The sequence below is a fragment of the Macaca thibetana genome, chromosome 11 (genome assembly GCF_024542745.1).
Source record: "Macaca thibetana thibetana isolate TM-01 chromosome 11, ASM2454274v1, whole genome shotgun sequence".
Classification (NCBI taxonomy): Eukaryota; Metazoa; Chordata; class Mammalia; order Primates; family Cercopithecidae; genus Macaca; species Macaca thibetana.
Genome location: NC_065588.1, coordinates 53,040,930 through 53,065,653, shown reverse-complemented (window position 1 = coordinate 53,065,653; position 24,724 = coordinate 53,040,930). Strand labels below are relative to the sequence as shown.

General features: G+C 44.6%; 3 protein-coding genes across 4 annotated transcripts in view; all 3 read left to right on the top strand.

Moving 5' to 3' along the window:
* Window positions 1-24,724, top strand: part of ATP5F1B (ATP synthase F1 subunit beta) — a 271,439-nt gene that overhangs the window by 155,017 nt on the left and 91,698 nt on the right. The gene's annotated exons all lie outside the window — the stretch shown is intronic.
* Window positions 1-24,724, top strand: part of NACA (nascent polypeptide associated complex subunit alpha) — a 224,325-nt gene that overhangs the window by 179,679 nt on the left and 19,922 nt on the right. The gene's annotated exons all lie outside the window — the stretch shown is intronic.
* On the top strand, window positions 1,058-24,175 carry PRIM1 (DNA primase subunit 1). Its single transcript, XM_050747333.1, has 13 exons — window positions 1,058-1,250; window positions 2,240-2,397; window positions 6,762-6,868; window positions 6,938-7,011; window positions 7,561-7,697; window positions 9,347-9,405; window positions 10,679-10,788; window positions 12,271-12,362; window positions 12,788-12,929; window positions 15,352-15,421; window positions 16,188-16,279; window positions 21,569-21,667; window positions 24,064-24,175. Exons 1-13 carry the CDS (start codon window positions 1,148-1,150, stop codon window positions 24,081-24,083), a joined length of 1,263 nt encoding a protein of 420 aa, XP_050603290.1. The 5' UTR covers window positions 1,058-1,147; the 3' UTR covers window positions 24,084-24,175.

Sequence of the window (24,724 nt, the reverse complement as noted above, 5' to 3'; positions counted from 1 at the left end):
TCGCGCCCCGCCCCGCGCCGCGCCCCGCGCCCCGCCCCGCGCCGCGCCCCGCGCCCCGCCCCGCCCCGCGCCGCGCCCCGCCCCGCGCCCCCGCGCCCCGCCCCGCGCCGCGCCCCGCGCCCCGCCCCGCGCCCCCGCCCCAGCCTCTGGGGCAGCTGGGACTACAGGCGCACGCAACTACATCTGGCTAGGGGGGTGTGTGTGTGTGTGTGTGTGTGTGTGTGTGTGTGTGTGTGTGTGTGTGTGTGTGTGTGTGTGTGTGTGTGTGTGTGTGTGTGTGTGTGTGTGTGTGTGTGTGTGTGTGTGTGTGTGTGTGTGTGTGTGTGTGTGTGTGTGTGTGTGTGTGTGTGTGTGTGTGTAGAGGGGGTGTGTGTGTGTGTGTGTGTGTGTGTGTGTGTAGAGGGGGTGTGTGTTTGTGTAGAGACAGATCTCACGTGTGTGTGTGTGTGTGTGTGTGTGTGTGTGTGTGTGTAGAGGGGGTGTGTGTGTGTGTGTGTGTGTGTGTAGAGGGGGTGTGTGTTTTGTGTAGAGACAGATCTCACAAAGTTGCCCCGACTCACGCAACTACATCTGGCTAGGGGTGTGTGTGTGTGTGTGTGTGTGTGTGTGTGTGTGTGTGTGTGTGTTTGTGTAGAGACAGATCTCACAAAGTTGCCCCGACCGGTATCGACCTCCTAGCCTCAAGCGATCCTCCTGCCTTGGCCTCCCAAAGTGCTGAGGTTACAGGCATGAGTCACCGCGCCGGCCTCCAAACGTTTTTAAAAGATACTGGTGCTATTTCTAAAACATCCAAAAAGTTCGCGTGGAACATCCTTTTTACTTCACCTTAATAACCTAAATCAGCATGCTATAGGTCTCGCATTTCCGAAGAAGATCTTCTTCCTGGAATGGACGCGGCCTTCTGCCCACAAGAGCGATGGCCCTGGTGCCCGAGCGCGTGTGCAGAGCGTCAACTGCTGCGTCTCCCGCAGTCCCCGCCCGCACCAAGTGGAAACTACAATTCCCGGCGGCCCCGGCAGACGGCGGGCCGCAACCCGGGCTGGCAGCTGGCCTCCGCCCTAGGCGCCTGCGCAGTAGCGGAGCCGCACGGCCGCGATGTTCCCGCCAATTCCTGTGGTAGTCCTGACTGTGTCGAGTTCAGCGCTCAATGGAGACGTTTGACCCCACCGAGCTGCCCGAGCTGCTTAAACTTTATTACCGGAGGCTCTTTCCCTACTCTCAGTACTATCGCTGGCTCAACTACGGCGGAGGTGATGGAGGCGAGGAATGGGGTCGGGAGCGGAGTGTGAGGAGGTTTGAGGCGGGGTGTCCTTAGAATGACAATATGAAGCGCCTTCTGTGCGCCAGGCTTTGTGCCGCGCGCCTTCATTTGCTCTCGGGAGCCCGCCCCACCACTTCCTAGGTGTAAATGGGCTGAAAGAGGATATAATAGCCAGCCTGCGGCCACACGGTAAAAAAAAAAAAAAAAAAAAAAAAAAAAAAACAGAGCCACCGCTCCTACCTCTGCGTGGTCAAGCTCACATTAGGTGCCCCGTTTACCTGCCGCGGTGCCCAGGGGGTTACTGGGGTGTAGCGTGAAGCTGCAGAGACATAGTTTGCATCAGGAGCGGAAGAGCCTCCTGCAGAAGAGAAATACTTTCTTCCTTGCAGCTGAATTTATTAGTGCGAATCGAGGAGGGAGGGGTGGCGTTACATATTTAAAATAGTTATGCATCTGTTTCGTCTTTTGTACCTTTTCCTAGCAAATATGGAATGGTAACTGCTTTCAAATTAGAGACTAGTTCTTGGGGATTTTGTTTTGTTTTTCTTTTACATCTACCATGGTGTTGAGCATAGGGGGCTCATTAAAAACATCTTCTCGGGCCGAGTGCCGCGGCTCACGCCTGTAATCCAGCACTTTGGAAAGCCGAGGAGGACGGATTACCTGAGGTCAGGAGTTCGAGACCAACCCGGCCAACATGGTGAAACCCGATCTCTACAAAAATTATCTGGGCGTGGTGGCTCGCGTGCCTGTAGTCCTAGCTACAGCCTCCAGAGGCTGAGGTGGTAGGATCCCTTGAACCCGGGAGGCGGAGGTTGCAGTGAGCCTATATCGAGCCCCTGCACTCCAGTCTGGGCGATAGTGCAGGAAGCGAGATACCCTTTCCGAAAAAAAAAAAACTTCTCATTGGCTAAAGTTATAATGTCTTGAGCCAAATACAGTAGCAAATTAACTTTAAAATGTACATTTATTTTGCAGTGATAAAGAATTACTTTCAACACCGTGAATTTTCATTCACATTGAAAGATGATATTTATATTCGCTACCAATCCTTCAACAACCAGAGTGATCTGGAAAAGGAGATGCAGAAAATGAATCCATACAAGATTGATATAGGCGCAGTATATTCCCACAGAGTAAGAAATCTTTTTTTAATGTATTTTGTTGTTGTATTTTGTATACCAAGAATGGGTTGATTCCGCTTGCGTTTTGAGATTAAAGTTTTAGAGTTTATTCTAGATGAAAAGCCACTTTTTAATTGTTTGGCAAGTGATTAATCCTTTTTTGTTCTTTGACATTCTACATTACTGATGAAATCATTTGGGAGTGAATTGGTTGCATTCTTACTAGGACAAAAAAATTGAGTGGCTACTAGGAAGAGGAAGTCGACATGATTTAAGAAAGGGAAATAATTAGCCAGGCGTGGTGGTACGCGCCTGTAATCCCAGCAACTCAGGAGGCTGAGGCAGGAGAATCGCTTGAACCCGGGAAGCAGAGGTCGCAGTGAGCCGAGATCGCGCCATTGCACTCCAGTCTGGGGGACAGAGCGAGACTTGGCATCAACGAAAAAAAAAAAGAGGGAAATAAAAGAGAATTACATTCTCTCCCACCTTGGAAGTTACTCCCTTTTTTTTTTTTTTTTTTTTTTTTTTTTTTTTTTTTTTTTTGATACTGAGCCTCGCTCTGTCACCCAAGCTGAAGTGCAGTGGCACAATCTCTGCTCACTGCAAGCTCTGCCTCCCAGGTTCACGCCATTCTCCTGCCTCAGCCTCCTGAGTAGCTGAGACTACAGGCACCCGCCACCACACCCGGCCAATTTTTTCTATTTTTTAGTAGAGACTGGGTTTAACCGTGTTAGCCAGGATGGTCTCAATCTCCTGACCTCATGATCCACCCATCTCGGCCTGCCAAAGTACTGGGATTACAGGCGTGAGCCACCACACCCGGCCTCTTTTTTTCTTTTAATTGTTTATTTTTATTGAGGTAAAATATACATATAAAATTATTATCTTTACCACGTTTAAGTGTACAGTTCAGTCATAATAAATATTTGTATTATTTTTCCTTCATACCCCTGGAGTTATTCTTGATTCCTCTCTTTCTCACACTCCTATACCCATTCTATTAGGAAATCCTTTTGGCTCTACCATAAGTATATCTAAAATCCAGCCACTACTACCAGTGCTACCAACATTATCATCTCATCTGAATTACTGTAAAAACCTCCTAACAGTTTGCCCTTGTAGAATCTAGAGTCCATTCTCAATATGGAACCTAGAGTGATCCTTTTAAAACAACTCAGAATCTGTGATTCCTCTGCTCAAAACATTATCTGGTGGCTGCTCATTTCACTGACTAAAAGTCCTTCTCTCCCCCTTCTTCATTCCTGCCACACTGACCCTTGCTCAAGCTGTTTCCACTGCCTAAAACCCATTTCTATACTTTGTTCATCCCCTCACCTCCTTCAAATCTTTGCTCAAATAGCACCTTCTCAGTGAGGTCTACTACAGCCTGCCACTCCTTCCATCCCCTGCCACTGGTATATTTTAAGTGCCTAGAAGAGTGTCTGGCAAGAGAGAGTACACTATAAATATTTGTTGAGTGAATGAACAAACCAAAATTGCCCTTCTTCCCCTTCTCAAATATACACACTAGTGGGTGGAGGGAATACATACATAGCATAATAGCTTTTATGTGGAGTTTTTCATATGTTATATAACTTGTTTCTTGTATCAATCCTCATTCTTTTTATAAAAGAGGAAACAGGTCCAGAGAACTTGAATAGTTTGCCCAAGCTCATACACAATTTCTAAATGATAGAGCTAGGACTTAAACCCAGGATTTCTGACTCTAAATCCCAGACCTGTCTGTCATCATCAAAGTAAGGGGAGAAGAGGTAATAAAAGGCAGGTGGAAAAAATACTTTGGAGTTGTTTTACTTTCCCTTTATAGGTTGAGAATAAAACTGAAAATGAACTTCTGAGAAGGGTTAGGGTGCCACTCTACTTCCTTCTCCTTAATTACTAAAGGAAGAAAACGTCTCATGTTTTTCTTGGGCCAAGACAGAAACATCTATAGACCTTTATTTACTTTTTGTGTTTTGTTTTGTGATTTTTATCAGTTATGTATGCACGTGGTTTACAAAATCAGGTATTCTATTCAGCTTTAAAAAAAATCTACCAGGCTGGGCCGGTGGTTCATGCCTGTAACTCCAGCACTTTGAGAGGCTGAGGCAGGCAGATAACTTGAGGTCAGGAGTTCAAGATCAGCCTGGCCAACATGGTGAAACCCCATCTCTACCAAAAAATACAAAACAGCCGGACTTGGTGGCACACGCCTATAGTCCCAGCTACTCAGGAGGCTGAGGCAGGAGAATTGCTTGAACCCAGTAGGCAGAGGTTGCAGTAGGTCAAGATCACGCCACTGCACTCCAGCCTGGGTGACAGAGTGAGACCCTGTCTAAAAAAAATTCTGCTACCCTTCCCCCTCATTTTTGGCTACCCAGAAGCAACCACTTTCTTTTTTTTTTATTTTTTTATTTTTTTTTTTTATCTTTTTTTTGAGACGGAGTCTAGCTCTCTTGCCCAGGCTGAAGTGCAATGGCTCATCTCCACTCACTGCAATTTCCGCCTCTCAAGCGATTCTCCCACCTCAGCTTCCCGGGTAGCTGGGATTATAGGCGCACACCACCACACTTGTCTAATTTTTGTATTTTTCAGTGGAGATGGGGTTTTGCCATGTTGGCCAGGCTGGTCGCGAATTCCTCACCTCAAGTGACCGACCCGCCTTGGCCTCCCAAAGTGCTGGGATTACAGGCATGAGCTACCGCACCCGGACCCAGAAGTAACCATTTTCTTTTAGCTAAGTCTTTTTTTTTTTTTTTTTTTTTTTTTTTTTTGAGACAGAGTCTTACTCTGTCGCCTAGGCTGGAGTGCAGTGGCGCGATCTTGGCTCACTGCAACCTCCACCTCCCGGGTTCAAGCAATTCTCCTGCCTCAGCCTCCCGAGTAGCTGGGATTACAGACATGTGCCACCACACCCGGCTAATTTTTTGTATTTTTAGTAGAGATGGGGTTTCACTATGTGAGCCAGGTTAGTCTCGATCTCCGTACCTCGTGACCCGCCCGCCTCGGCCTCCCAAAGTGCTGGGATTACAGGTGTGAGCCACTGCGCCCAGCCCTGATCAGATTATTTGGAGAGGAATCTTCCAGCCTCCTGCCTGAGTTGGTAGTGGAAGAGTACAGAAGTGGGTAGAAAGGGCTGGGTCTTAACATTCCACATATAAATGTCTAATTATTCCCCTAATATCAATTCATAGTATCAGTACAACACACTCTTCAATTGTACTTGTTGTCCAAGTCCAGAGACCTTCTGTTTTATGCTCTCTGGAAAATAATTCAGGTGTCTTCTGCCAGGGAAATGAAAGAGCACTCACCTAGCTCTGCAAGCTAAGTGTACCAATCTGGGGAGCTAACTTTCTTAACTAGGCTTTGAACCAATCCTCCTTTTTTTTTTCCTTCAGTCAAGGGTGGCCTTGAAAAATCTTCCTGTTTTTCATCTCAGCTTCACCACTAAACGTACTTACTCATTCCAGCAATACCTGGTATCACCTATCCCTGAGCCTTTTGGGAGTTCTGAGGTATAAATTGGGTTGTGCCTCTTGTCTTTCCTTACCAACAGGCTAAGATTTAGTTCTTATGAATCTCCTCAGTTATCACTCCCTTTTGACTTACAGTTATAAAAACTTATGGTGGCATTACCCTCTCGGGTTCTTTTTTTTTTGAGGCAGAGTCTCACTGTAGTCACCCAGGCTGGAGTGCAGTGGCGTGATCTTGGCCCACAGCAACTTCCGCCTCCTAGGTTCAAATGATTCTCCTGCCTCAGCCTCCCAAATAGCTGGGACTACAGGCGTATGCCACCATACCTGGCTAATTTTTATATCTTTGGTAGGGAGACAAAGTTTCACCATATTGGCCAGGCTGGTTTCGAACTCCTGACCTCAAGTGATCTGCCCGCCTCAGCCTCCCAAAGTGCTGGGATTACAGGCATGAGCCACCACGCCCAGCCTCTCATAGCCTCTTTATAATAAAGTCTCAATTCAAACTAATTGGGGAGATCTTTTTGAATTACTGAAAATTTTTAAATACTTGTATGTATAGTACATACAAGTAAAGGTTCTTAAAACACCTTGCAATAGGCCATTATCTGTATATGTTCCCTTGTGAGAAATCTAAAAACAGCTTTATTATTATCCTTATTGATCAACAAACATTTATGATGGATATGTATTCATTAAACCCTGCTTTAAGTTGGAGAAAGTTAAGGTTCTCATCAATTGTGTATGTGTGAGATCCAAAATAATGAACTTTCACTGCCATAAAGTTGGCATTATATGGTCTCTTTGTTTCTCTTTGGTATCTTTTTCCATATGTGTAGAAAATAAGCAGATTTAGCAATGTGGCAGCTCTTATAGAAACTGATCAATATTTTGTATTTGTAGCCCAATCAACACAATACGGTGAAGCTGGGAGCTTTCCAGGCTCAGGAAAAAGAACTGGTATTTGACATTGACATGACAGACTATGACGATGTGAGGAGATGTTGTAGGTGAGCACCGTGTCTTGCTGTTAGGGTGGGTGATACCACTGACAATGAGTAATGATGACTCTGCTCTAGTTCTGCAGACATATGTCCTAAGTGCTGGACCCTCATGACAATGGCCATACGCATCATTGACAGAGCATTGAAGGGCAAGTATCAGCAGTTTCTGAATGGGGTCAAGTGTGAGAATTGGTTTTCCTCTGACTACTATTATTCTCTGTATTATGTGATCAAATCTCATTAATTTCTTTTTTTTTTGAGACGGAGTCTCACTTTGTCAGCCAGACGAAGTGAGATCTCGACTCACTGCAACCTCCGCCCCTTGGGTTCAAGTGATTCTCCTGTCTCAGCCCCCTGAGTAGCTGGGACTACAGGTGTGTGCCACCACGCCCAGCTAATTTTTGTATTTTTAGTAGAGGTGGCATTTCACCATGTTGGTCAGGCTGGTCTCGAACTCCTGACCTCGTGATCCGCCTGCCTTGGCCTCCCAAAGTGCTGGGATTACAGGTGTGAGCCACCACACCCAGCCTAATAAAATAATTTTTTAAAAAAGAAAGAAATTCCTAGCAGAGAGACTAGGATGGGTAAAGAGATGAAGCAAGAACATGGGGAGCACAGGAAACAATAAGTAATTTAATATATATTAATTAAGGAGTTTATAGATTTGTTTTAAAACCTATTATTTCTCTCCTCCTCAGAGGACTTTGGGTTTAAGCATCGTCTCTGGGTATATTCTGGAAGGAGAGGTGTTCATTGTTGGGTCTGCGATGAATCAGTTAGAAAATTGTCTTCTGCAGTACGTTCTGGGATAGTTGAGTATTTGAGCCTTGTAAAGGTAAGGTCCTCTTAATTCTAATTTGCATTGCTTTAGTTTCTAGATGTTACCAAGCCTGATATGTTTACTATCAACAAAAATGAGACTATCTTTTTTTTTCTTTTTTTTTTTTTTTTTTGAGATGGAGTCTCACTCTGTTGCTTAAGCTGGACTGTAATGTCACAATCTTGGCTCACTGCCAGCTCCATCTCCTGGGTCCAAGCAATTCTCCCACCTCAGCCTCCAGAGTAGCTGGGACTACAGGCACCCGCCACCATGCCCAGCTAAATTTTGTATTTTTAGTAAAGACTGGGTTTCACCATGTTGGCCAGGCTGGTCTAGAACTTCTGGCCTCTGGTGATTCACCCACCTCAGCCTCCCAAAGTGCTGGGATTACAGGCATGAGCCACCGTGCTGACTTGAAACTATCTTTAATGGCATTCACATTGCATTAAAGATGATCTTACCAACAGATCATTTAAAGTCATAGTAGCTACATGTATTAAGATATTTCATTTTATTTTGCTATAAAAATCTTCCTTTGGTGGCCTATATAAAATAATAGATAAGGCCGGACACAGTGGCTCATGCCTGTAATCCCAGCACTTTGGGAGGCCAAGGCGGGCGGATCATCTGAGGTCGGGAGTTTGAGACCAGGCTGACCAACATGGAGAAACCCCGACTCTACTAAAAATACAAAATTAGCCAGGCATGGTTGTACATGCCTATAATCCCAGCTACTAGGAGGCTGAGGCAGGAGAATCGCTTGAACCTGGGAGGCAGAGGTTGCGGTGAGCCAAGATTGCACCATTGCATTCCAGCCTGGGCAACAAGAGCAAAACTCCATCTTAAAAAATAATAATAATAATAATAGATAAAATAGATTTATCGTATATAAAATAATAGAACATGTTAAAGTTTGGTTTTGATTTTGTTTTGTTGTTGTTGTTGTTGTTGTTGTTGTTGTTTTTGAGACACGGTCTCACCCTGTCACCCAGGCTGGAGTACAGTGACGTGACCACAGCTTACTGCAGTCTTGACCTCCTGGTCTCAAGTGATCCTTCTACCTCAGCCCCCTGAGTAGCTGGGACTAAAGGATGCGCCACCATGCCCAGCTAATTTTTAAATTTTTTGCAAAAACAAGATCTCACTATATTGTCCAGGGTGTTCTTGAACTCCTAAACTCAAACTATCCTCCCACCTCTGCCTCCCAAAATGCTGAGATTACGGGTGTAAGCCACTGCATCCAGCCTACGAAATTTTTTTTTTTTTTTTTTGAGACAGTCTCACTGTCGCCCAGGCTGGAGTGCAGTGGCGCGATCTCTGCTCACTGCAACCTCCGTGTCCCGGGTTCAAGCAATTCTTCTGTCTCAGCCTCCCAAGTAGCTGGGATTACAGGCACTTGTCACCATGCCTGGCTAATTTTTGTATTTAACCAGGCGTGGTGTCAAGTGGAAACAGGGTTTCATCATATTGGTCAGGCTGGTCTGGACCTCCTGACCTCAGGTGATCCACCCACCTCAGCCTCCCAAAGTGCTGGGATTACAGGTGTGAGCCACTGCGCCCACCATCTTATATGCTGTCCATCATTGACTAAAATGTCATTATGCTGCACATGACTGTATTTATATTGTGTACATGAAGTTCTTTTTTAATGATTTATTTTTCAGGGTGGTCAAGATGTTAAAAAGAAAGTTCACCTAAGTGAAAAAATTCACCCTTTTATCAGGTCTGTTGGAAAAGTCTCCATACACTTTAAGGTGTCTCATTTATTGGCATGTGCCTTTAGAGTTAACTTGCTATCAATTTTCACTGCTGGGTAGCGTTTTATAATAATAATAGCTATGGTTAATTGAGTGCCTATTTTATGCTGCAGTATTCCTAATAGGTGCTTTACAGATGTTCTCATTGCTCTTCACAAAAACCCCACAAGAGACTTGATGGTATCTCCATTTATAGATAAGGAAAGTGAGTTTTAGAGAGATTTTATAATAAGCTTGGCATCACACAACAAGTTAGTTGTTTTTTTTTTTTTTTTTTTTTTTTTTTGAGACAGAGTCTTGCTCTGTGGCCCGGGCTGGAGTGCAGTGGCCGGATCTCAGCTCACTGCAAGCTCCGCCTCCCGGGTTTACGCCATTCTCCTGCCTCAGCCTCCCGAGTAGCTGGGACTGCAGGCGCCCGCCACCTCGCCCGGCTAGTTTTTTTTGTATTTTTTAGTAGAGACGGGGTTTCACCGTGTTAGCCAGGATGGTCTCGATCTCCTGCCCTCGTGATCCGCCCATCTCGGCCTCCCAAAGTGCTGGGATTACAGGCTTGAGCCACCACGCCCAGCCTAACAAGTCAGTTGTTAAATTTAGGATTCATGCCCTGGTCTGCCTGACTCCAAAGCCCATGCTTTTTCCAGTGAATTCACTATTTCTCTAGGATAGTGGAAAAAACCTTATATTAGGAGTAAAAATTCCTATTCTGCCATGTACTATGATCTTGATAAAATATTGCTGCCTCCATTTCCTTATCTCTATGATGGGAAGAACAACATCCACTCTACCTGTCTCACAGTTGTATCAATGATTAAGTGAAAGAGTTAAATGTGATGCATATTTGTGAACTGCAAACATTATATGATTGTTGAGATATTAATACAAGCAATTCACAGTGGAAAGTGTAGGCTGCATCCCACATTCTACTACTGATGTATTATGGTGTCCTGGGTTGGTTACTTTCTACCCTTATTGCGTATATTAACCTTCTAAGTTGTGAGGTTTAAAAAGTAAACATTTCTTGTATACATATTCTGTGCCAGGTTCTATGCCAGGTTATTTTCCCTTAAAGTGTCTCATTTAATTATAATCCTGCAAAGTTTGGTATTCCCATTTTACCTAATTAAGTTCTAAAAATGTCATGAAAATAAGCAGTAGTCTTCCCTACAATGGCAGCAATACCTATGTGGCATATGTGTTACTAATAGTGTTGGGACTCCGTTGTTATTGTTGTTCCTACAGAAAATCTATTAACATAATAAAAAAATACTTTGAAGAATATGCCTTGGTTAATCAAGATATTCTCAAAAATAAAGAAAGCTGGGATAAGATTTTAGCCCTTGTTCCTGAAAATATCCTTTCCCGTGATCATTTCTGTGTGAGCTAGTTGTTTTGATCTGTGATATTATAAATGTTAGATATGTCTGCTTGTAAGTTCTCATATACTTATGAGTTTAATCTTTTTTATACAAAATATCTCTTGTATTTCTGGATTTTAGTATTATTGGAACACAATAAAAAATGGGGCCATGTTGCAAATCAGTTTTCTCATTTTGGAAGTTGGTCCTAGAATTAATGGCTAAAGAATGGTGAATCACGTAGTCAAAACACATGCAGACCAGGGAAAACTTTACACCATACCTTATAGTTATTTTGGCATTCTTTTTGTTATATCATCACTGTATTTTTACCGTGGAAGATTTCAGTGATACAACTGGTGTTGGTTTGTTTTTGGGTTTTTTTTTGTTTGTTTGTTTGTTTGTTTGTTGAGACAGAGTCTCACTCTGTTGCCCAGGCTGGAGTGTGCAGTGGTGCGATCTTGGCTTACTGCAACCTCTGCCTCCCAGGTTCAAACGATTCTCCTGCCTCAGCCTCCCAAGTAGCTGGGACTACAGGCGTGCGCCACCATGCCCAGCTAATTTTTGTATTTTTAGTAGAGACAGGGTCTCACCATGTCGGCCAGGCTGGTCTCAAACTCCTGACCTCAAATGATCCACCCACCTTAGCCTCCCAAAGTGTTGGGAATACAGGCATGAGCCACTGTGCCCAGCCGAATACAGCTATTGAGTTTAACATTTGTGGGGTGGGTGGGTTGTTTGTTGAGATGGAGTCTCACTCTGTCACCCAGGCTGTAGTGCAGTGGCACAATCTCCGCTCACTGCAACCTTCACCTTGCGGGTTTAAGCAATTTTCCTGCCTCAGCCTCCAGAGTAGCTACGATTACAGATGTGAGCCATCATGCCCTGCTGATTTTTCTATTTTTAGTAGAGATGGGGTTTCACCACGTTCACCAGGCTGGTCTCAAACTCCTGACCTCACGTGATCCACCCACCTCAGCCTCCCAAAGTGCTGGGATTACAGGCTTGAGCCACCATGCCCGGCCAACATTTACATTTTAAGGAACATTAATAACTGCTTTCTAAGTATTTATAAGATACCCTTGTGGTTGGCCGGGCGCGGTGGCTCAAGCCTGTAATCCCAGCACTTTGGGAGGCCGAGACAGGCGGATCACGAGGTCAGGAGATCGAGACCATCCTGGCTAATACGGTGAAACCCCGTGTCTACTAAAAATACAAAAAACTAGCCGGGCGAGGTGGCGGGCGCCTGTGGTCCCAGCTACTCGGGAGGCTGAGGCAGGAGAATGGCGGGAACCCGGGAGGCGGAGCTTGCAGTGAGCTGAGGTCCGGCCACTGCACTCCAGCCCGGGCGACAGAGCGAGACTCCGTCTCAAAAAAAAAAAAAAAAAAAAAAGATACCCTTGTGGTAATACATACTTAAAACTAAGTTGTTCATTGATGTCCCCTAAATGAGTCTGTTCCTTAATGACCCATCACTAATTCATGATGAACTTCAACAAGGCTTCCAAAAGTCTCACAATTCACTTCAGCGTTGGGAGCACTTGAAGAAAGTAGCCAGCAGATGTCAGGTATGTTCCACTGAAATCTGTATTACAGATATAATAATGCAATTCTTAATTAAATTGATTGTTTTGCCTAGTCAGTCAAAGATGGTTGAAGATCTTTTTTTTTTTTTTTTTTTGAGAGGGAGTGTCACTCTGTCGCCCAGGCTAGAGTGCAGTGGCCGGATCTCAGCTCACTGCAAGCTCTGCCTCCACCCGCCACCTCACCCGGCTAGTTTTTTGTATTTTTTAGTAGAGACGGGGTTTCACCGTGTTAGCCAGGATGGTCTCGATCTCCTGACCTCATGATCCACCCGTCTCGGCCTCCCAAAGTGCTGGGATTACAGGTTTGAGCCACTGCGCCTGGCCTGAAGATCATTTTTTTAACTTTCTTTAAAGAAATCCTCAACAGTTCCTGCTGATCCTCATGTTGGCCTTGTATCTGCTTTTAGAATAACATCAAAAATGACAAATATGGACCCTGGCTGGAGTGGGAGATTATGCTCCAGTACTGTTTTCCACGGCTGGATATCAATGTCAGCAAAGGAATCAATCATCTACTGAAGAGCCCTTTTAGTGTTCATCCTAAAACAGGTACTACACAAGGGAACTAAGGGAAACTAAAAGAAAAATGAGTTACTATTTGCTTTAGTAAGCATGGCATTAGGTCTGAATATATATAATGTCTATGATTTAAAGGTAGAAGAATTGCTCTGTCACCTAATACCTAAATTAGTTTTTTATATTGTCAGTTAAGTAGCTACCAGATTAGTTTCTACTATGTAACTGTTTTTCAGTTGGGTTTCTGAGGCTCCATATTAGATTTGGAGAGGACCGTCAAAATCTTAGGACAACAACTCTCATTGTACAGATGAGAAAACGGTGGCCCAAGATGTAACTTATCCAAGGACATAAAAGATAAATTGTGTGTGGCCATATGTGGTGGCTTGCTCCTGTAATCCCAGCACTTGAGGAGGGCAAGGTGGGCAAATCACTTGTGCCCCAGAGTCTGACACCAGTATAGACAACATGTCTAAACCCCCTTTCTACAAAAAATACACAAAGTAGCTAGACATGGTGGTGCATGCCTGTAGTTCCAGCTACTCAAGAGGCTAAGGCAGGAGGATCACTTGAGCCTGGGAAGTTAAGGCTGCAGTGAGCTGTGATGGTGCCACTGCATTCCAGTCTGGGCGACAGAGTGAGACCTTGTCTCACAAAAAAAAGAAAAAAAGAAAGAAATGCAATGAACTCTACTCCCTAGCACTGACAAAAACAAAAAATTTTTTTTTCGAGACAGAATCTCACTCTGTCACCCAGGCTGGAGTGCACTGATACAGTCTCGGCTCACTGAAGGCTCAATCTCCCAAACTCAAGCAATCCTTCTGCCTCACCCTCCTGAGTAGCTGGTACTACAGGCACATGCTACCACAGCCAGCTAATATTTTGTAGACAGGGTTTTGCCATATTGCCCAGGATGGTCTTGAACTCTTGAGGTCAAGCAATTCACCTGCCCCAGTCTCCCAAAGTGCTGAGATTACAGACATGAGCCACTGCACCCAGCCTCATGTCATTTTTGAGATATGTTAAATTCTGTATGGTATCCTAGGAGGGGTTAAAAGAGTAGAATAATTTCTATTTTATTTCCAGAATGCTTTTTAAAGGTATCTGACATGTGGGTATCTGTATTGATCTCAATTAAAAAAAACTAAGCTAATGTAAATATAATATTTCCATCTATTTTGTTCTATTTTCAGGACTTATTAAATCTGAGATTGTCCTGAACTTAAATATGGAATATTTAAATATACTTTATTTCTAAATATAGAAATAAAAGTAGGGATAAGAGCAACTGGGAAATAGCTCTTATTGAAACAGTCTTCACATTTGCTTTTTGGTGTTTTTGGTTTTTTTTTTTCGAGACAGAGTCTCGCTCTGTCACCCAGGCTGGAATGCAGTGGCGTGATCTTGGCTCACTGCAACATCCGCCTCCCAGGTTGAAGCAATTCTCTGCCTCTCCCTCCCAAGTAGCTGGGATTATAGGCACCCGCCATCACGCCTGGCTAATTTTTGTATTTTTAGTAGAGACGGGGTTTCACCATCTTGGCCAGGCTGGTCCTGAACTCCTGACCTCGTGATCCACCATCCTCGGCCTCCCAAAGTGCTGGGATTACAGGTGTGAGCCGCTGCACCTGGCCAGTTGTTTTCTAAAGAGAAATAAAAGGCATGCTGGACATGGCGGTTCACACCTGTAATCCTAGCAACTCAGGAGGCTGAGGCAAGAGGATTATTTGAGGCCAGAAGTTCAAGGCCAGCCTGGGCAACACAGACCCCAACTCAACAAAAATTGAAAAACTGGCCAGGCCAGGTGCAGCAGCTCACATCTATAATTCTAGCACTTTGGGAGACAACTGAGGTGGGAGGATCACTTGAGCCCAGGACTTCAAGCCTGCAGTGAGCTATGACCATGCTACTATACTCCAGCATAGGTGACAAAGTGAGACCTTAACTCTAAAAAAAAGTAAGGGCACAGCTAATGTGAATGTACTTTAATTTATATTTCTAAATACGGTTCTTAACAGATAAGTTTAACCCTTTGTCTAAGCCTTAGATAAAAAATTTTAGGCTGGGCACAGTGGCTCACGCCTGTAATCCCAGCACTTTGGGAGGCCAAGGCGAGTGGATCACCTGAGGTCGGGAGTTCGAGACCAGCCTGACCAACATGGAGAAACCTCGTCTCTACTAAAAATACAAAAAATTAGCTGGGCCTGGTGGCACATGCCTATAATCCCAGCTACTAGGGAAGCTGAGGCAGAAGAATTGCTTGAACCTGGGAGGTGGAGGTTGCGGTGAGCCGAGATCGTGCCATTGCACTCCAGCCTGGGCAACAAGAGTGAAACTCTGCCTCAAAAAAAAAAAAAAAAAAAAAAAAAAAAATTTAACGAAAAATAACTTATAGGAGACGCCTATAATGATTTATAGTCCACAATCATCAGTTTATAACTTTTGCTTCTTACAGGTCGCATATCTGTGCCTATTGATTTGCAGAAAGTGGACCAGTTTGATCCATTTACTGTCCCAACCATAAGGTATGTTTCAAATCATTGATCACTCCTTGTTTGTAATTGTTGTTCTGAATTTTAAATAAATTGGATTAGCCTCCTTCTTAGAGAATTAGTTGCATGGGAACGGTATATTTGGTTAGGGAAACCAAATAAGGTTCAAAGGTTAGATGATGATGCCCTAATAGAACAATACAAGCTTTTCACCTGCTGTTATATAAGAAAAAGATTTTAAGGTCAAATAAATTTAGGAAATTCTGACTTAAACAGATTAAAAGTATCTTTTACTACAGTATTTCACGGTCTTTCATATGATAATATGCATGAAAAACTCCAAGAAGAGATCATGCTGTTTAGAATATCCCAAATTTAAGTTGACCACATAATTTTTTTACAGTAAATTTTATGGGATTCACATGCTATTATACACTGGATAATGCTGACCAGAAACCAACATTAAACTTCTCTTGTTCGTGGCCAGGCACGGTGGCTCATGCCTATAATCCCAACACTTTGGGAGGGCAGGGTGGGCGGATCACAAGGTCAAGAGATCGAGACCATCCTGGCCAACATGGTAAAACCCTGTCTCTACTAAAAATACAAAAATTAGCTGGGCTTGGTGGCACATGCCTGTAGTCCCAGCTACTCGGGAGGCTGAGGCAGGAGAATCGCTTGAACCTGGGAGGCAGAGGTTGCAGTGAGCCAAGATTGCACCACTGCAGTCCAGCCTGGCAACAGAGCGAGACTGCATCTCAAAAAAAAAAAAAAAATTATCTTGTTCTGTTACTTGCAGCTTCATCTGCCGTGAATTGGATGCCATTTCCATTAATGAAGAGGAAAAAGAGGAGAATGAAGCTGAATCTGATGTCAAACATAGAACCAGAGGTAAGATAATATATTGAAGCTTCACTTTAATACAGGGTTTTTATATAGATATCCATCTGTCACTCCAATAATTAATTCTCTGATTCAGCCAGAATGGATCAGCATTTGTCCTGGAACTGCATACAATGTTTGTGTCCTTTCTTCAGCAGTTACCCAAGTGGTGTTACTGAATCCAGTCTGATTCAACACATATTTCCTAAACAACTTCTTTTTTTTTTTTTTTTTTTTTTTTTTTTTTGAGATGGAGTCTGGCTCTGTCGCCCGGGCTGGAGTGCAGTGGCCGGATCTCAGCTCACTGCAAGCTCCGCCTCCCGGGTTCACGCCATTCTCCCGCCTCGGCCTCCCGAGTAGCTGGGACTACAGGCGCCTGCCACCTCGCCCGGCTAGTTTTTTTGTATTTTTTTTAGTAGAGACGGGGTTTCACTGTGTTAGCCAGGATGGTCTCGATCTCCTGACCTCGTGATCCGCCCGTCTCGGCCTCCCAAAGTGCTGGGATTACAGGCTTGAGCCACCGCGCCCGGCCTCCTAAACAACTTCTAAATGCTAGGATCTATACTGTAAGATTAAACTATCAATAAGTATGAATAATCAGTCTCTGAGATTCACCACCTATTTATTTAACAACTATTATATATGCAGTACTTTTGCTCTTTGTTTCTGATGCATATAGGTGGGTTTTATGGTAAACATATGTCTAAACTGTTTACCGAGTTGTATATTCAAGAATTTGAAGAAGCTGGCTGGGCACAGTGGTTCATGCCTATAATCCCAGCATTTTGGGAGGCCGAGGCAGGCGGATCACTTGAGCTCAGGAGTTCAAGACCAGCCTGGCAACATGGTGAAACCCCGTCTCTGCTAAATATACAAAAATTAACCAGGTGTAGTGGAAGGCGCCTGTAATCCCAGCTAGCCAGGAAGTTGAGGCAGAAGAATCGGTTGAACCCAGGAGGCAGAGGTTGCAGTGAGCCAAGATTGTGCCACTGCACTCCATCCTGGGCAACAGAGGGAGACTGTCTCAAAAAAAAAAAAGACAAGAATTTGAAGAAGCTAAGGAATTTCTATATCTTCTTGCTAATGGAAGGCAAATCTAACACCTAAGAGATACTGCAGGCCAGGCACGGTGGCTCACACCTGTAATCCCAGCACTTTGGGAGGCCCAGGTGGGCAGATCACCTGAGGTCATGAGTTCAAGACCAGCCTGACCAACATGGAGAAACCCCGTCTATCCAAAAAATACAAAATTAGCCAGGTGTGGTGGCACATGCCTATAATCCCAGCTGCTTGGAAGGCAGAGGCAGGAGAATTGCTTGAACCCGGGAGGTGGAGTTTGTGGTGAGCCAAGATCGCGCCATTGCATTCCAGCCTGGGCAACAAGAGTGAAACTCCGTCTCAAAAAAAAAAAAAGAGAGAGAGAGAGATGCTGCATAGCAGCACTCCCCAACCTTTCTGGCATCAGGGACTGGTTTTGTGGAAGACAATTTTTGCACGGACTTCAAAGAGATGGGGAGGAGTTGGGGATGGTTCCAGGATAAAACTTTTTTACCTCAAATCATCAGGCATTAGATTCTGATAAGGAGTGCACAACCTAGATCCCTCACATGCGCAGTTCACAATAGGGTTCATGCTCCTATGAGAATTTAGTGCTTCTGCTGATCTAACATAAGGCAGAGCTCAGAGAGTAATGCTTGCTAACCACTCACCTCACATCTGTAATCCCAGCACTTTGGGCGGCTGAGGCAAGAGGATCACTTGAGCCCAGGAGTTTGAGACCACCCTGGGCAACACAGAGAGACCCTGTCTCCAAAAAAAAATTAGCTAGACATGCTGGCATACACCTGTGGTCTCAGCTACTCAAGAGGCTGTTCGAGCCAGGAGGTTAAGGCTGCAGTAAGCCTTGATCACACTACTGTACTCCAGCCTGGGTGTCAGAGAGAGACCTTGTCTCAAAATAAAAATTATATGGCCAGGCACGGTGGCTCACGCCTGTAATCCCAGCACTCTGGGAAGTCAAGGTGGGTGGATCACCTGAGGTCAGGAGTTCGAGACCAGCCTGGCCAACATGGTTAAACCCCATCTCTACTAAAAATACAAAAATTAGCCAGGCATGGTGGCGCATACCTGTAATCCCAGCTATTCAGGAGGCTGAGGCACAAGAATCACTTGAGCCCGGGAGGCAGAGGTTGCAGTGAGCTGAGGTCACGCCACTGCACTCCATCCTGGGCAACAGAGTGAGACTTCGTCTCAAAAAAAAAAAGTATAATTTCTTTCTTACTCTTTTTAAAGAACTATTATGAGGATTCTTAATTCCATGCAAACATAGGATACTACTAAAATCCAAATTTTACGTGAAACTCCTTTCTTAGTCATATTTTCCCGTTGGGTATCATAGGTTATGTAATTAAATGGATGAATAAAATTGTACATTCTTCCTTTTTTTTTTTTTTTTTTTTTTTTTTTTTTTTTTTGAGACGGAGTCTCGCTCTGTCGCCCAGGCTGGAGTGCAGTGGCGCAATCTCGGCTCACTGCAAGCTCCGCCTCCCGGGTTCACGCCATTCTCCTGCCTCAGCCTCCCGAGTAGCTGGGACTACAGGTGCCCACAACCGCGCCCGGCTAATTTTTTGTATTTTTAGTAGAGACGGGGTTTCACCGTGGTCTCGATCTCCTGAACTTGTGATCCGCCCACCTCGGCCTCCCAAAGTGCTGGGATTACAGGCGTGAGCCACCGCGCCCGGCCCCTTTTTTTTTTTTTAGAGAAAGAGTCTTACTCTATCACCCAGGCTGGAGTGCAGTGGTGCAATCTTGGCTCATTGCAACCTCTGCCTCCTGAGTTCAAGCGATTCTCCTGCCTCAGCCTCCCAAGTAGGTGGAGTTACAGGTGCCTGCCACCACGTCCAGCTAATTTTTGTATTTTTAGTAGAGATGGGGTTTCTCCATGTTGGTCAGGCTGGTCTCGAACTCACGACCTCAGGTAATCCACCTGCCTCGGCCTCCCTAAGTTTTGGGATTACAGGCATGAGCCACTGCACCCTGCCTATATTCAAATTTTTGTTATGTACATTTTTTAAACTATTTTATAAATCAAAGAATAAATGCAGGCCAGGCATAAATGAGGCGGGTGGGTCACCTGAGGTCAGGAGTTCCAAGACCAGCCTGGCCACATGGTGAAACCCTGTCTTTACTAAAAATACAAAAATTAGCCGGGCGTGATGGTGGGCACCTATAATCCCAGCTACTCGGGAGGCTGAGGCAGAAGAATCACTTGAACCTGGGAGGTAGAGGTTGCAATGAGCCGCGATTGCCCCACTGCACTCCAGCCTGGGAGACAGAGCAAGACTCCATCTCAAAAAAAAACAAACAAAGCATACTCAATGTAAAAACTTCTGAATCTCCAAAAGGCATGACCCGAGCCTGAGCAACACAGTGAGACCTTGTCTCTACTAAAAATAAAAAATTAGCCAGCTGTGGTGGCACCCCCTGTGGTCCCAGCCACTTGGGAGGCTGAGGTGGAGGATCATTTAAGGCATGGGCCGGGTGCAATGGCTAACACCTGTGATCCCAGCACTTTGGGAGGCCGAAGCGGGTAAATCACGAGGTCAGGAGTTCGCGACCAGCCTGACCAACATGGTGAAACCCCGTCTCTACTAAAAATACAAAAGATTAGCTTGGCGTGGTGGCGGGCACCTGTAATCCCAATAAGCTGGGAGGCTGAGGTAGGAGAATCACTTGAACCCGGGAGGCGGAAGTTGCAGTAAGCCAAGATCGCGCCACTGCACTCCAGCCTGGGCAACAGAGTCAGACTCTATCTCCAAAAAAAAAAAATATATACATATATATATCTCTCTCTCTCACTAAAAGACTTTTATGAAAGAGAGTGTCATATATCTCAATTTTTATTACATGCAAAAATAATATTTTAGTTGGGCATGGTGGCATGTGTCTGTAATCTCAGCACTTTCAGAGGCTAAGGCTGGGAGATCACTTGAGCTCAGGAGTTCGAGACCAGCCCGGGCAACAGAGTGAGACCTCGTCTCTACAGATACAAAAAACAAAAACAAAAAGGCCGGGCGTGGTGGCTCAACCCTGTAATCCCAGCACTTTGGGAGGCCAAGACGGGCAGATCACGAGGTCAGGAGATCGAGACCATCCTGGCTAACACGGTGAAACCCTGTCTCTACTAAAAATACGAAAAACTAGCCGGGCGAGGTGGCGGGCGTCTGTAGTCCCAGCTACTCGGGAGGCTGAGGCAGGAGAATGGCGTAAACCTGGGAGGCGGAGCTTGCAGTGAGCTGAGATCGCGCCACTGCACTCCAGCCTGGGCGACAGAGCGAGACCCCCTCTCAAAAAAAAAAAAAAAAAAATTAGTTGGGCATGGTGGTACATGCCTGTAGTTACAGCTACTCAGGAAGCAGAGATGGGAGGATCCCTTGAACCCAGGAGGTCGAGGCTGCCGTGGGCCAAGACAGCATCCCTGAACTTCAGCCTGTGTGACAGAGTGAAATCTTATCTCAATAATAATAATTTCAACTTTTTTAATGTGACTAATATAGTATTCAAAAGTATATATGTGGCCGGGCGTGGTGGGTGCTCACGCCTGTAATCCCAGCACTTTGGGAGGCCAAGGCAGGTGGACCACAAGGTCAAGAGATCAAGACCATCCTGGCTAACATGGTGAAACCCCATCTCTACTAAAAATACAAAAAAAAAAAATTAGCCGGGTGTGGTGGTGGGCGCCTGTAGTCCAGCTACTCAGGAGGCTGAGGCAGAATGGCAGGAACCCGGGAGGCGGAGCTTGCAGTGAGCCGAGGTCGCGCCACAGCACTCCAGCCTGGTGACAGAGCAAGGCTCCATCTCAAAAAAAAAGTATATATGTTTCTCTCATATTTCCATTGGGCAGCACTATTCTAGAGAATTCTTATAAGAAACTTAGTTGTGCCGAGCGCGGTGGCTCACGCCTGTAATCCCAGCACTTTGGGAGGCTGAGGCGGGCAGATCACAAGGTCAGGAGATCGAGACCACGGTGAAACCCCGTCTCTACTAAAAATACAAAAAATTAGCCGGGCGCGGTAGCAGGCGCCTGTAGTCCCAGCTACTCAGGAGGCTGAGGCAGGAGAATGGCATGAACTGGGGAGACGGAGCTTGCAGTGAGCCGAGATCGCACCACTGCACTCCAACCTGGGGGACAGAGTGAGACTCCATCTCCAAAAAAAAAAAAAAGAAAAGAAACTTAGTTGCATTTTCATGTTATTGCTGCCACTATGCTAATTATAATGTACATTCTTCATAATTTAGATTATAAGAAGACCAGTCTAGCACCTTATGTAAAAGTTTTTGAACATTTTCTTGAAAACCTGGATAAATCTCGAAAAGGAGAACTTCTTAAGAAGAGTGGTAAGACTCTATACCTTTCCCTTCTATCTAGTTAGATCTTAGTATTAGTAGAAAAGGGCAATTTTTGAGTTCTAGTCTTTCTTTGCCCTCCTCCCAAAATTTACTGATTTATCTTACTATCCTTAATGTTTTGGAAATTGAGGTTCCTTAATTCAATTTAACACATAGTTATTAAACACATTCTAAGTATCAGGTCTACAAGGGAGACAAAGATGAATTAATATCATGCCCCCTTGCCCTTAAGAAGTACTAACTTGGCTGGGCACGGTGGCTCACGCCTGTAATCCCAGCACTTTGGGAGACCAAGGCAGTTGGATCACTTGAGGTCAGGAGTTTGAGACCAGCCTGGCCAACATGATGAAACCCTTTTCTACTAAAAATACAAAAAATTAGCTGGGCGTGGGGGTAGCCACCTGTAATCCCAGCTATTCAGGAGGTGGAGACATGAGAATCGCTTGAACCAGGGAGGCGGAGATTGCAATGAGCTGAAATCGCACCATTGCACTCCAGCATGGGCAACAGAGCGAGACTGCATCTCAAAAAAAAAAAGAAGTACTAACTTAGTACAAAACAAAAATGTACAAAATGCTAAGAAAGAGATTTTATCTGACGGACTCTGAGATTTCATATGAAAATAGTGGTATCTGAACTCCTTTCAGTGAGCTGCTGTAAGAATTCTAATCCCTAGCCGGGTGCAGTGGCTCACACCTGTAATCCCAGCACTTTGGGATGCTGAGGCAGGTGGATCGCCTGAGGTCAGGAGTTCAAAACCAGCCTGGCCAACATAGTAAAACCCCATCTCAACTAAAAATACAAAAAATTAGCTGGGTGTGGTGGCGGGCACCTATAATCCCAGCTACTAGGGAAGCTGAGGCAGGAGAATCGCTTGAACCCAGGAGGTGGAGGTTGCAGTGAGCGGAGATCATGCCATTGCACTCCAGCCTGGGCAACAAGAGCAAAACTCTGTCTCAAAAAAAAAAAAAAAAATCCCTAGGCCGGACATGGCAGCTCACACCTATAATCCCAGCATTTTGGGAGACCGAAGCGGGCGGATCACTTGAGGTCAGGAATTCAAGACCAGCCTGGCCAACATGGTGAAACCCCGTCTCTACTAAAAATACAAAAATTAGCCGGGCGCGTTATTGCGTGCCTGTAATCCCAGCTACTTGGGAGGCTGAGGCAGGAGAATCGCTTGAAGCCGGGAGGTGGAGGTTGCAGTGAGCCAAGATCACACTATTGTACTCCAGCCTGGGCGACAGAGCAAGACTCCATCTCAAAAAAAAAAAAAAGATCTAATCCCTAATGCCAATATACTATACCATCAGGTATGAGAAGGATTTCCACAAGCAGAAATTTGATGAGATAAGGGTATGGAGGTGGAAAAAGGCCAAGGGTTGTTCATTCTTGAAGGAACAGCAAGAGCAAAGGAAAGCATCCAGTCACTCTGGAAGCCATCAAGTAGTACAGCTAATCTAGTAAACGGTGTGTCCAGGAGTGATGGGCTATAAATCCAAAGAAGCAAGCTGAATGGCCTTGAATTCCAAGCTTAGGTGTTTGGGCTTCGTTTTGGGCTTAATAGGAAGCTTTTAAAGGTTCTGAGGAAGGGAATGCCATGATTTGTAGTTTTTATCCAGACAGATAAATCTGGGCAAGGCAGGGACTAGAATAGAGCCCAAGAGGCCAACTGAGCTATTGCCACTAAAACATTAGCACTGAAGATCTCCAAAAGGTGCAAATACTGGAACCATCCTTGAGACTTGCTAATGATTTAGAAGTGAAGAGATGAAAGATGGAAGGGAAAATGTTATAGAAACCAGGGAAAAGAAAAGTGCAAGATTATCAAGTGTCAGGTACAGTAGGAAACTAATAAAATCTTGCTGCATGTAATAGCTGGAAGGAAACGCAAAGAGGATAGCAGTGCCAAATGAAGAGTACTCTGAATGGGAGACATCTGAGTATATGTATAAACCAATAGGAAAAAAACCAGCAGATTGAATATTATTCAAGAGGATACTCTAGAAAACTGTGGCAATGTTATAGCAATACAAATTATCTTGCCACTTCATTTTTTATTTCAGTATGTGATAGTTTAAGCAGTAGTGCCTAAGATAATGCTCTACTCAATAGACACTTACATGTGTAATTATTGAATGAACGACTCTGAGCTTGGAAAGCCCGGTTGAAACTGCCATTGCAACTGGCCGTATTAAGTCCTTTGTATCCACACTGTTCCGTATTAGCTCAGCCTATAATGTGGACTTCAGCAAATGTGTAAGCAAATTTTTGTGCACGATGTGAGTTAAATAGAAGCATTAGGCAAAAAAGAATGTAAAAATAAATGGGCTTTGTTTTGTTTTCCTTTGCTGTTCTTCCATATATTATCTATTCTATTTTAGATTTACAAAAAGATTTCTGAAGACAGAGCTCCTCAAACCAATGTGGATATCTTCTGCCTTCAACAACAGATCAAATACTTCAAAAGCCATTTAATAAATACAGCAGAACTATGTATGTGTCTTAAACCTCAAAGTACATTTTCCTTTACTTGAGAAATAATTTATGTTGAAAAGATTTCCTGGCCGGGCGCAGTGGCTCACACCTGTAATCCCAGCACTTTGGGAGGCTGAAGCAGGCGGATCACCTGAGGTCAGTAGTTCAAGACTAGCCTGGCCAACATGGCGAAACCCCCATCTCTACAAAAACTACAAAAATTAGTCGGGTGTGGTGGTGCATACAGTAATCCTAGCTACTCGGGAGGCCGAGGCAGGAGAATTGCTTGAACCCAGGAGGGAGAGGTTGCAGTGAGCCGAGATCGCAGCCAATGGGTGACAGGCGAGACTCCATCTCAAAAAAGAAACAAAACAAAAAAAAATAAGATTTCCTGAGACCACCAAAGGAGAGTGTCAAGGTTCCTGGAAGGAGAAATAAAAGGAGGCATAAGTGGATTGCAGATAATTTTGTAAAATTTAATATTATACAAGGATAATTCTAAGGCTTCTAATATAAATACCCAGTTCTACTATTTGCCATATATAGAGGTAAGTGAGCAGTAATAGG